This window comes from Acomys russatus, chromosome 27 (assembly GCF_903995435.1).
Source record: "Acomys russatus chromosome 27, mAcoRus1.1, whole genome shotgun sequence".
NCBI lineage: Eukaryota > Metazoa > Chordata > Mammalia > Rodentia > Muridae > Acomys > Acomys russatus.
The window spans coordinates 9,131,961-9,145,643 of NC_067163.1; the positions used below are offsets into that span (position 1 = coordinate 9,131,961).

The following is a 13,683-nucleotide window of genomic DNA, read 5'->3' on the forward strand; positions in this document are numbered from 1 at the left end:
TGCTTGTTACCTTTTGGGTGTTATATACATGTGAGGGTTGAGAGCAGCTATTGGGGACCTGGGGTGCTCCCCATTCCCTCAGTTACCCTCTGTCTCCCCACTTTCCTGGAGACGTGCTGACTCCTCAGTGAAATTCAACCCATAGACCGGCATGAGTCCAGTTTAGGCTGAACCCTCTAGAGCGCGCTGTGCTCTGGGAAGGGACACTCACAGTGAAACCCAATCTTGTTTTGTGCTGTCTCCATGTGGCTGCTCAATTTGCCGCCTGGAGCTGAGTCCCAAGGGAGCAACTAGATATTGCCAAGGGCAGAGAGATGTCCTGTGGACTGTTCAAACCATTTTAATCATGTGCTAATCTAACAGAAACTCCTAATATTCTGTATAACAATTAAAGAGAACTTTGGTCCGGCAAAACCTCTATCCCTATGAAAATCTCTCATAAGTTCAAACACAAATGCCTACCACCTCACATGTACTTAAATAACGTAGGTAGGTGAGAGGGGATGTAGGCACGCCAGATGTCTTTGATCATACATACCCTTTGACAGTTATTTGCAAAGGGCTTATCACCATCTCTGCTGAAGTTTAAACAAACAGGCACAGAGTACAGTGCTTGCAAGTGTGTATGGTCTTTGGAGGGAGGAAAGAGCAGCACGTCTTAGGAGCTAATATAAGACTTCAGCCCACACTATGGAGACTCAGCAAGGTGTGGCCTGTGCAGGCTCCTTGGCAGTGCTGCCTGGTGCTTTCCCAGATCCTCACAAGAGATAATCATGGTTTGGTTGGTTACTTCTAGAAAAATCCTTTCATCTATCCTGTAGAAACTCTGAAAGACTTTTGGATGACATCCTTAGGAACCGTTTGTTTGTTCTAGTTTTTATTTTTTAATCAGAAATAAAGATAGAGGGATATTTAATGGAGTGTTTTTGCTTTGACTCTTTAAAAACAAGTCTGGGCTCCTGGGATCTGTTTGCCTTCTCTGAGTGAAAATGGCCAACTGTAGTAGCCATACCAGGGAGTCCTTTAAAAATATTTTATTTTATATGTATGTGTATTTTGACTGCATGTATGTATATGCACTATGTGTGTGAGTGGTGCACTCATCAACCATAGACGGTCACTGGCTCCCCTGAACCTGTGTTTATAGCCACCATACGGGTGCTAGGTATCAAACCCAGGTCCTCTGGAAGAACAGCCATGGCTCGGAATTTGCTGAGCCTTGCATCTAGCTTACCAGAGCAGTCTTTTGTGCCCTGAGCTATGCTGGAGAATGGCCAAGTGTCCCCACCCAGCACTCACTCAGTTCATTTTTCTTATAGGTGATGTTCAGATTCCAGGACCTCCCACAAATGTCCAGGCCTCAGAGGTCAGCAGAAACTACGTCGTCCTCAGCTGGGATCCTCCTTCTCCCCGTGGCAAGGAGCCCTTAATGTACTTCATTGAGAAGGTATTCAGGCCCAGCTCCTAAGAGGGCAGCTCTCAGGCCACCATCTTGATTTCTGTGCTTCACTTAGGACCTGTGAGCCTGTTGCGATCCTATAGCGCCTGATCGCTGTTGTATAAGAGGAGGTTAAGTAGTGGAGAGCAGAGGTGAGACCTCGGGGCTGGTCCCGCACAGGCAGCTGCTCTGCTATGGAAACGTGTGGAAACTGAGCTTTGTCGCTTGTATAACAGAGCTGTTGCTCAGCTATTTGGTTCCTAAGCCCCTATATTCAGGGGGGAGTGGAGTTTGCACCTCTGCATCTACTTGCAGTTTCTCCCAAGGACTGCAGGTTTCCCAAGAAACTCAGATCTATCAATGCTCAGTGTTTGCATGTAAGCCATGCAGCCAGTGGGTGGCAATCTTGTAGAGGAAACCATGTGTTTGAACATTTTGAGGCTTCATTACCTGGATATACCTAAAGACAAATGCATTGCATGTTACAGTACAGTACGCATGCACGCATGCACGCACACACGCACTCACATTTGAGCACATAAGATATAGCTATATACCTTATGTGCTCTCTCTTAGTCTTTCTGAACTTCGGCACTGAGTTTAACAAGATGATATAATTCTCCAAAGGCCTTTACTCAATGAGCTAAATTGCTTCATGGTTTAGATATGTGAAGTCATAATTGTGTGACCTATGTTCTTGGGAATACATTTGTAGGTTATGTCATTTCAGTTCTATATGTAGCTGCCAAATGGTGAAAATTTTAACAGAATTATGACTCATTAAGTGCTGGTGAAAACTCTCTTTATCTTCCTATGCATCTCCCTGTGACTCTGACCTCCTGTCTGTTTTCTCTTGCAGTCAGCAGTTGGGAGTGGCAGCTGGCAGCGGGTCAATGCCCAGACAGCAGTGAGATCCCCTCGGTATGCCGTCTTTGACTTGGCTGAGGGGAAGTCCTACGTATTCCGGGTTTTGTCAGCCAATAAACATGGCCTGAGTGACCCATCTGAGATAACACCACCTATTCAGGCGCAGGACATGATTGGTAAGTTAAGGCACACAACTAGAATCCATGGCAGGCTGAAAATAAGGTGTCCCTGGTACCACTTCAGTGAGAGAATGAAGATGAATGAAGATGTGCATGACTTTCTGCGTGGTCTTGAGTCCATTCCCAAGTGATGAAGGGCTGTCTCCATACTGTGGTCCACCCTCAGCATGTCTCCAATGGTCCATCTTCTTTTCATGAAACTAACAAGTGGGTTGCTAGCTTGTTTACTGAGACAGGGTCTCACTATATAACTCCATCTGGCTTTAAACATGTAGAAATCCTCCTGAGTCTCCTAGATGCTGAGTTTATACGCATTATGCCACCACAGCCGGTAACACATGGGTTAAATGCATGTTCAGGCCATAGTCGCTTAGAGACTCCAATCCTAAACACAGGATGGCTTCTGGCTCATTTGGCTTGAAGATCTCACTGAGAAAGTTTCAAATGCAGATCACAGGAACTCAGAATTGCAGTTCTTCTTAAACCATAGCCCTCTCAGGAGGTCTCTTGAACCCGAAAAGCCTTTGGACAGGATGTACCTGACGTTAGGCATTCTTATTCTGAGTACCAGGGCACTTCCAGCCCCTCTGTCCTTTGTATCACATATAGACAGCTGTGGATGACAGTGAGCTGGCAGTAGGGCTAGAGGCCTAGACAGCCTTCAGATCTTCTTTGGGTTGTTGCTTGTTTTCCCTGTCACCCAGGCTCTTAGAACTCAGACTTGGGACCACAGCTACCACACACAGAGTCTCTGAGAAGAGGCCCTGGCATTTTTGTTCACTTAATGACATGTGTACAAAGGGACAATAGTTAACAAACACTGGGCATGTGTGTGCTGTCTAGTCTTATGTGAACTTGATACCCAAACTAGAATTATCTGAAAGGAGGGAATCCCAATTGAGAAAATGGGGGCCACAGATCCAGCTATAGGGCTTTTCTTAATTAGTCACTGATGGGGAGAGCCCAGCCCATTGTGGGTGGTGACATCCCTCAGCAATCCAAGCAAGCCAGGAGGAGCAAGCCAATAAGAAGGACCCTTCCATGGCTTCTGTATTAGCTTCTGCCTCTGTGTTCTTACTCTATTTGGGTTCCTGTCCTGACTTCCTTTGATGACAAACAGAAGTGTATGAAAGTATAAGCCAAATAATCCTTTTCCTCCCCAACTTACCTCTTTTGGTCATGGTGTTCCATGACCGCATTAAAATCCCTGACTAAGCATGTTTTAGAGGTAGTTGGCCTTGGCTTGGCTGATGATACCAGGGAAGATTTTTTACCACCGCCTATGGGGATGGGGAGGAGATGTGATAGCCAAACCGTGATTCAATTAAATGCCCTTATAGATTTCCCAAACAGGATATCAGTGTGTCTTATTTCAAACATGACTGTCAAGCACTAGAACCTCTACCCATCCCACAGAAATGAGATTGCATGGTGGTAATTCCTTTCATGCCAGTCAGGTGGTCCAGGAAGATGCCCCAGGCCCACAGCTTCCACTCAGAACCTACTCCTTTGTAGAGTATTAAACCTGGCTTTTACTCTTTGGGGACAAGGTGGCTCTCTGGAATGGCCCACACTCTGATTATATCTCCCATTCTCCTGTCTCTGCCTCAGTGGTCCCCTCTGCTCCTGGCCGGGTGCTTGCCTCCAGGAATACAAAGACATCTGTCGTGGTGCAGTGGGACAGGCCGAAGCATGAAGAGAACCTGCTGGGCTACTACGTGGACTGCTGTGTGGCGGGAACAAATCTGTGGGAGCCATGCAACCATAAACCCATTGGATATAACAGGTAGCCTCTCCCAGTCACATGTTGGGGTGTGATATTTTGAGGTGTTGACTCCAGATGGGCAGGTCACATCACAGAGATAACTTGTCTACTGGTAAAAGCAACTTCTTTCGTTTATTATTTTGATTGTGTAAATGGAATGCAATGCCACAATCATGCATATGTACACAGTATGTAACAATAACTGTCATTTAAATTTGATTTATGTGGGGTCACAGAGACATTTCAGTACTTGCCACAGAGCAGGGCAAACTCTGCTTTGCTCACTTAAGGGCAGGTTTGTCCTTCAGCCCTTATAGGGTTGGGACAGGGAATGCCCACCCCTGGCTAGGCAGTGCAGGCGAGACCTGTGTCTTCTGCAGACTCTACTTTTGGACCTTCCCTTCTGCTTTCTGCCCAGGACACATGGATTGTCTGGGTTTGTGTTTTCTGCGCCATGTGCTTCATAGGCTGTGTCACTGTGGCCACTCTGGAGGTTCTCCGTGGCAGCTCTACCATCTTTCTTAAAAATATTTTTTTTAAAGGTGTATTGTAAAAAACCCAGGGATATAAGAGAACAACAACTAGATGTTCTATCAGTCCACTGTCAGCAACGGGAGAAAAATCCATTGGAGGAAGAGACCCGAGGGTATTCTCAGAGAGGGGTTTGCAGGAGGTTTTAATAACTGCTTATATTTCCTGAATACTTGTGGTGTGCAAGGCAGGTGGGCCTAATTCATTCGAGACTGTTTTCCATGTGATGCTCATGGCAGTTTTGTGAAGACTGGGCATCCCTGCCTGCCAGGAGGGAAAACAGAGCCTTGTAGGGGTCAAGACCATGACAAGGAACATATGGTCTGGCAGATGTCAAAGCCAGTGCTTCAGCCTGTACTGTGTGAATTTGAGGCCCTAGTCTCTACCCACAATGGAATACCTGTCCTGTATACAATTTTGATGCACAGACCTCCTGGCTATCGGGAGTTGGATGCTATAGCAAAGCTTCAAACTAGGGAGGCTCTAGCTATAAAACCTGAGGCAGGGTCTCAGCTCTTTCTGCCACTAAGTGCAGTATAAGCAATGCTGTGGCTTGACTTTTCACTTTAAACATTGAATTCATTCATGACACTAAAAATGAGAGTGGATGTGTGCGGTTTACAGAAGAAGTAAACTTGGCTTTGGATCAAGGAGTAGGAAGCAGTGAGCTGGGGCTAGTGCCCTGTGACTCTTTATTGTGTTCCTCAGGTTCGTGGTCCATGGCTTAACCACTGGCGAGCAGTACATCTTCCGGGTTAAGGCTGTCAATGCCGTGGGGACCAGTGAGAACTCCCAGGAGTCGGAGGTCATCAAGGTCCAGGCGGCCCTCAGTACGTAGCTCATGGGCTCTTCGGTCTCTCTTTAGGGCTGTAATCTCTGCATGAATAAATACTTGCCACACCATCTAGATTGTGCACAGGGGACAAAGGTGGTAGGGATGGGGCTTGTCGACATAGCTCTTAGCTCCCAGTGGGCAGCTTGTCCATACAGGAAATGACAGTGTGAGGGGAAATGGTAGTAGGCCACCGTTATGCTGGTTGAGTATGGAGGGCATCCCAATAGCATGCACCTGAACTCACACAAGAATGTCCACTGTCCACAATGATTGCCTCTAAAAATATGTGCTAGGATCAAACATGTGTGGCTCTCATGTCACTTCCTGGCCCTACTCATGAATATTTAAAATGTCTATTATGTTAATCAAACAGGACAATTCAGAGCCATTTTTTTTGTACATGTCTGTGGTGTGTGCATGTGTGTGTTTATGCACGTATGGGTGCATGAGTGAGTGTGGAAGCCTAAGGTGTCTTCCTAGATCATTTTACTTTTGAGGCAGGCTTTCTCCATCGAAGCCAGAACTTGTGGATAGGTCTAGCTTAGTGATCTAGCTTGCTCCAGGGATCCCAAGTCTCGGCCTTTTGAACGGTGGCAAGACCTTATCGCTGTCCCTAGACAAGCTGATCTGTGACACTCAGTGTCTTACAGTTGTTGCTGTAGCCTTTTGTCAGGCTTATTCTGTTGCTGTACAGATGCAGCAGGAAGGCTTTAAAATATAAATGCCACAGCTGTATATTTCCATGACAGCATTAGAATTTCATTCCTAAGAGATATGTTCAGGTCTCTATTTTGAAGTCCAAACAATTTTACCCCAATTTCCAGAAGTTAAGGTTTCCCTCTTGGCAATACTATTCCTGAGATTCATTAAAAAAGAAAATATAATATTATGAAATATAATAATAATTATTATCATCTTGAGACTGGTTCTCTCTATGTAGCCCTGGCTCACCTGGAACTCACTATGTAGGTCAGATTGGCCTTGAACTCACAGAGATTCACCTGCCTCTGCCTCCCACATGCTAGGATTAAAGGCATGTGCCACTTCTTCCAGTTCAAGGACTTCTGAGGACAACTGTTGAGCTTACCTGAGGACTAACTCCTAGGTAACCACAGGACCACAGAGCGTCTGGTTCTGATTCGCACCGCTCTGCCCTCCTCAAATACATGCACTCTTCTTTACTGGCCTTTTACCATTCCTACTGCAGGAGGCCAGAGGCTGTGCTCTCTCAGCTGGAACTCCTGACTTCCAGCTCACCACCCCTCAATCAGGGATGAGGAAACAGATTTTTACTCAGAGAGAAGAAGGGGCGCACTCCTGAGCTTGTTGGGGAAGGTGGCACCCCTCGAGACATAATGTCCAAACAGGGAAACATGAGCTATATACCCTTGCTACTCTGAATTTTCATACCTGAAATTGAAACACACGCATTGGGTGGTACTGCCCTCTTCTGGCCACAGGGTGATTGCCCTTCACGTATGCAGTTTGGAAAGCTACTTTTGTGCACCTTCAGGGGCCGGAGGACATCTGCTGTCTCCATGTCTGGACCAGGCTTAACCAAGTTCCTGTCCTACCATTAAGATACTTAAATCTACATTTAGAAAGGCCAATGAATCCAGATGAAAGGAACTGGCACTTTTAAACTTACCACCTTTAAAGGAAGCAATGAAAACAAGCAGTGACAATTAAGGGGAAGGCGTGTCCTCAGGACTGTTACTTGAACTTTGGTTTCCCCTGTGACACCAACTGAGGATGCTTGGCCGGATGAGGGGTACGGAGCTCTGCTGACTGTCTGTCATGCTTCTGTGTACTTGTAGCTGTCCCCTCTCATCCCTACGGGATCACCCTTCTCAACTGTGATGGCCACTCCATGACCCTGGGCTGGAAGGTGCCTAAATTTAGCGGTGGCTCGGCCATCCTCGGTTACTACCTGGACAAGCGAGAGGTACACCATAAGAACTGGCACGAAGTCAACTCTTCGCCTGTCAAAGAGAGGATCTTAACGGTTGGTTGGGTTTTTTTTTTTTTTTTTTTAATTTTTATTTTTTTGTATGTGTGTGTGCCTGTGCTTTTTCCTAGGTGACCTTTGCATTTCAGGTGGACACTTTCATTCAAGGTTTCAGAGTTCAGTGGTTTTTGGGTCCTTTGATCCTGAAAAGGAAGTAGTTAAAAAAAATCTAGAATTAGAAGGGCAAGTGTTTGGGAACTACATGATCTTTGGAAACTAAGAAGCAATAAAGAGGTCATGTCAGGAATCAGCAGATTTCATAGGCAGCTAAGGAGCAGTCCTGGTTGGCAGGGACAGTATGTTCCATCCCTGGGGCGGAGCCTGGTGCCTGGGGGAGGGTCTAGCTGAGCAAGGGCCAATAGGAGGGCAGTCCACTCTTTGTTGATTGCTGCCCTTTCCTAGAAATCCCAGTGTTTCACATCTCCTGCCCCAGTGTGCTTTACACCCAAATGCAGAGGAAGTAAGAGATCTGGAGTCAAGTCCAGATGTAAGCCTTCGATTTTTATTTCAACTGTCTGAGCCTTTGACTTGTCATTTGAACTGTGATGAATTCTTCTCATCATTAATACACAAGGACTGATTGTAGCAGACACATTGGGGAAAAAAAAAACAATTTGGGGAGAGTTCTTAGCAGTCTAATTTCTGTCAAATAGAAAATTTTGCTTTATTATATTCTTTATGCAACACTTAAAATATATTTACAACACATACATGTTATGGTGTATGTGACTGAAGTTCACCCTCAGCCTCCAGTGGCTCTTTGTTGGGCCTGTAACCCTGGAAGAGCTCTACCCGCCTACTCTCTGGGTGAGATGGTCTGTCTTCTGGGGAGAGAAGCAGTTTACCCACTAAAGTCTCACTTTGGAAATCAATATCCTGACCTGGATATGGCTTTCATCTTACCAAATTGCTCGGTCAAAGGTTTTCCATTAGGGTCTTGCCTATGACTGGCAGAGACCCCCAAGCTCACTAAGGACTGAAGGCTATAGCAACTTGAAAAACAATGACAACTCAGCAAGCACTTGAGCATATGGAGTAGATTTTATAGTGACTACAGGTGACAGATTCAGTGATAGGTACTGTTGACAGGTTAACCCAGCATTGCTAAGCCAGGCTGGAGTCAGGGTTCCTGCTAGCCCCTTGCTCCATCCAACTGAACCCAGTGATGGGTCTGTAGAGATACAGCAGGGTTCGGAGCTGGCCCTCCTGTTCCTGCTTTGCTCCCTGTGGGCATTGTCTCTTCTCTCAGCTCAGCTCCTTACCTGTCCAGAGGTCACCATAGATTAGTCTGGTAGAGGCCATCCTCAAACTGGCATCATGGCTGCCACGTACTAAGTGTGGAATTTCCCAGCACTGTCCATTCAACTTGCGTTTCTCTTTGCAAACTCACCATGATTTCTCCTTCACCCCTATGCGTTGTAACACACCTTTGCGTTCTTACATGAATGGAAACAAAATCCATGCAGGTGGAGGGCTTGACAGAAGGCTCCTTATATGAATTCAAAATCGTCGCCATCAACCTAGCTGGGATTGGGCAGCCATCGGATCCCAGTGAGCACTTCAAGTGTGAGGCCTGGACAGCGCCAGAACCTGGTGAGACAGTCTTTCCCGGGCATGCTTCCTTACATCAGCACGGCTGGCCAGAAGGGGCTCCCAGAGCAGGCTTTCGGATGTCTGCTACTGTGCTGTCACCCACTCCCACAGTGAGATGGTGGCCATTCCCATAACGTGGATGATGGCAAGAGGTGCATGTGGTGGTGAGACTGGACCAATGCAACTGAGCATAGCCAGGAAGGGGGCTTTGAGTACAGAGTGGGAGGCAGGGAGGGAAGGAGCAGCTTGCCCAGGCCACAGAGGCGAGGCGGCGTCCCAGAGCCCATGATGGACAGCTGGCAACTGACCTATGAGCTGGATGTGGCTATGGCCACTGGCTCTTAAGGAACCAAGAGAAGATGAGAGCAGATGGCCCCAGGCCGGAGGGAGCTTCAAGCTTAGCCCCAGGCCAGGATAGAGCAGACCACAGGGTCCCCGCTCCTGTGCTAGCCTCCGTACTCCAGGCTGTTGGGAAGCAGGGGCCTCCAGCTCTAAGGAGTACAACTGTTGCATTCCTGGCTGCATGTCCTGCCCCCTTTCCTCTCTCTCTCTCCCTCCTTCCCTCCCTTCCTCCATCCCTCCCTCCCTTCTCTCCCTCTTTCCTTTCTTCCTTTCTTCCATCTTTCTCTCTTATGTCCCCATCTCCCTCCCTTCCTCTCTTTTCTCATTTTAATTATATTAATTTGGACTCCTTAGAAATGGCACTGGGAAAAGACAATTAGTTTTCAGAACATCCTCCTTCTCCTCTTCCTTTTTTCTTTTCCTTCCTTCTTGTCTTTTTTCAGCCCCAGGGAATGAATCCAGGGATTCCTACCAGCTAGGCAAGCCCTCTATACCAGAGCTACATCTGCAGCTTTTTTTCTTTTCTTTTAAAAAAGAGATTATTAAAAACTCAGAAACAGCAACAACAACCCATCACACACTGAAGTTAACCAGACCCAGTGTCCATAGGCATCTGAGGCTGTGGGGCTTCACATTGGATTCTATATTTTCACTATTGAATATATTTTGATGCACTTATCTACTATCCCCCAAAATAACATCTATGGCAGATTTATATTCTCTTTCATAACTCTAGTCCATTACTACTCTTTTATTTATTTTTATTTTGAGAGGATTTCATTAAGTTGCCAGGCTAGCTTGAACTCACTCTGTAGCCTAGACAGGCCTTGAACTTTTAATCTTCCTGCCGCAGCAGGTCTGCGCCACCATGCCCTGCTCCAGAATTGTCTTGAAGTCTCCATATGAACTGGTTTAAGAGCTCACATAGGATATAGTGAGGTCTAATTAAGATGAGGTTGAGTGGCATCACCTTTCTTTCTCCTTGCTTCTGTGAGCTCCTCTGGGAATGGGGAGCCAGCTCCAGATTCCTGTGGCTTGCTGGCACCTTGGAGAGAACTGTGATATGTTATCACACTGGGGGTTTGTAGCAGAGAGATGATAACTACACTTCCCGTTTCTGCACATTGTCTCTCTGATGCCCATGTGCTGGCCTGAGAGAGTGATGTGCCATGGATGATTGCATGGCTCATCCCCAAGATGACCCACATGCCTGATGGAGGGGATGCAGGTGTACTCTCTTTCCAGCCCCAGCATCAGGAGCCTTCTAGAGAGAGTGATGTGCAAATCTGAAGAGGCTATATGTGATGCCTGTGGCTGAAGCTCTGCCCAGGCTGCAGGGTCACTGGGGCGAGGATGGGTTTGGCTGTGCTGGCTGCTGCTGCTCAGATTTGGTGACTTTTCAGGTCCCGCCTATGACCTGACGTTCTGCGAGGTCCGAGACACATCTCTGGTCATGCTGTGGAAAGCCCCAGTATACTCGGGCAGCAGTCCTGTTTCTGGATATTTTGTGGATTTTAAGGAAGAGGATTCTGGGGAGTGGAAGACCACCAGTGAGGTGGCAACTCCAAATCGCTATTTAAAGGTGACTGTCTCCCCTTTCATATGTGCCTTTTTTGATTATTTAGCAAATTGCTCCAAAGGCTCTGGGTGCGCCCTGTTAAATGATGCCGTGAAGACCATTGTAAGAGGTTTACCTCTGGTCTGCAGAGCAAGTACAGGAAGCTCCAGCAGAGGGCAGCAAAGTGCCTTGAGGAGGTGGAGTCCTCACAAACTTCCAACTGGGACCTAAGAAGGATTTGCTTGTTTCTTCCCAGACCCATATTGCAGTCTAGCAAACTCCCACTTACAGTACCATGCTCCCTGTATGCAGAGGCCATTCTCCACCCCATTCTCCACCCTACACGAGGATGATGGCATCTGACTATGTGCTTCGGCCTCAAGCCAACGTGTTTACCTCGTTCCCGTGATTGCTAATAACTGTGTAGGTGATAAGCAGCATGCATATTATATCCATGCATATGCACGCACATACAAACACTCATCAACACATATGCATGCACTTGTACTCACACATGTGTACATACACATAGCTGTACTCATCTCACATACATGCATATGCACATACTCATCTACTATTTATCATATCTACACAATTCTGTGTTTTCACATGGGTATATATAGCTGTATTAACATGTACACATGTATACTTGAACTCACACATGTCACTTGCACACAAATTTTATTACACAGACATAGGCACATTTATACTCTTATATACATACACACATGCATGACTGCACTCACACACATGAACATGTACACACATGGAAGCCCACACATGCATATAAGCATACCTGCATTCTCACACACATGAACACATATGGATACATACACAATGAACTCACATCCACACACCTGCACTGTCACACACATATACCTGCATAATGCACTTGTATGTACACATGTACATATACATATACTTGCACTTACACACCTTCCTTTTATAGCAGCACTCACACATGTATGCATACACACGCACACATCCTGTATACCTGTCCTCAAACACCTGTACATATACACACAAGCTTGAAGATACCCATGTATACATACACACACAGATGCATATTTGTGCCCACATATATACACATATTAACATTCACACCAGCTCACACATGCATACTGTAGCCTACCTACCATTTACAGTACCATGTTCCTTGTATGCCGAGGCCATTCTCCACCCTAGGCGAAGATGATGGCATCTTACTATGTGCTTTGACCTCAAGCCCAATGACTTCACCTGGTTCCTGTGTACCAGCACGCTCACACACATATATGCACATGCACACCTGCACTGTCACATGTACTTATGTGGATATACACCTGTACTCACACATCTGCAGGAACACACATTCATTTTCCAGATATTTAACTTTAACTTTTCTAGTCATTGGGTCAGTTGTGACAGCGTCTGTGAGTCCCTGGCCTGCAGGCCCTGGACAGTGTGCTCACCTTCCCCGACCTGGAGGTCTTCACTTGACGTCGCTTAAACAGACGTCTACTCACCCTTCTTTCAGGGCAGGTGACATTAGTGCCAGACACTGAAGTGCACTGAGGGAGGCATAGGCAGAGGACCCTCTGCAGAGTAGCCTCACAATGGAAAACAGTCTCTTTTGACTGGGTAAATGATTGCCTTAGAATGCAGCCATGATACTGATGGCAATATATGCATATATGTGAGAAGAGACATACTATTTTGGTATGTCTAAAGGATGATTTTCACAGCCAGAAGCCACATTTAAAATCGTATGTGGCCTTGGAGAACTGTGTTGAGTATCATCACCAGGTGGTACCAGTCAGTAGCATCTGATTCTGCACTTCTGGTCAGAGGAAGAAATGAATGCAGACAGACCCAAACCCGCTCATTCCTTCAGTGAGACTGGGCATTGTCTACCATGGTGACACATATTTCTTCTGTCATTTCAAGGTCTGTGACCTGCAGCAAGGTAAGACCTATGTATTCAGAGTCCGAGCGGTGAATGCCAGTGGACCAGGGAAGCCATCAGACACGTCGGAGCCTGTGCTTGTGGAGGCCCGGCCAGGTGAGCCCCCACCTGTCAGCTGCTCAGCACAGCAGGCATAACCCCACTACAGGACACTGGGGGGAGCACCTACCCTCTGTATGTAGGTGCGTGCGTGGGTGGAGGCATGCTTAAATAGACAAATAGATACCCTACCATTTAAAGTTAAAAACAATTCTTTGATAATTTCATACATGCACATAATTAATTTTGATTTACACCCCATCACCTGCTTAACCCCCTGCCCTCACCTTTTTTTTCTTCCCTGCAAATATGTTTTAAGCAGAACTTGATTGGCAGAAGTAAGATCGAGAGCTGCCATGTGGGTGCTGAGTGCCATGTGGGAATCAGACCCAGCTCCTCTGCAAGAGCAGCAAATGCTTTTAATGGCCGAGCCATCTTCCCACCCCTTCCCCACCCCTAGCTTCTAAGAGATGTATTCTGAATGTCTGATGTCAGGCCGGGTCTTGGTCAACACATACCAGGCAAATAGCAGCCCTCATTCCCCAGCAGACACAGAACAACTGAGGCGGAGAAGGAAGAGTGT

General features: G+C 46.6%; 1 protein-coding gene across 1 annotated transcript in view; it reads left to right on the plus strand.

The window, feature by feature from the left end:
- Positions 1-13,683, plus strand: part of Myom2 (myomesin 2) — a 66,567-nt gene that overhangs the window by 32,241 nt on the left and 20,643 nt on the right. The window contains exons 14-21 of the mRNA XM_051170015.1: positions 1,320-1,447; positions 2,298-2,481; positions 4,096-4,270; positions 5,489-5,610; positions 7,433-7,620; positions 9,090-9,216; positions 10,962-11,140; positions 13,043-13,157. Of these exons, the coding sequence (XP_051025972.1) occupies positions 1,320-1,447; positions 2,298-2,481; positions 4,096-4,270; positions 5,489-5,610; positions 7,433-7,620; positions 9,090-9,216; positions 10,962-11,140; positions 13,043-13,157 (1,218 nt within the window). The remainder of the gene's footprint in view (positions 1-1,319; positions 1,448-2,297; positions 2,482-4,095; positions 4,271-5,488; positions 5,611-7,432; positions 7,621-9,089; positions 9,217-10,961; positions 11,141-13,042; positions 13,158-13,683) is intronic.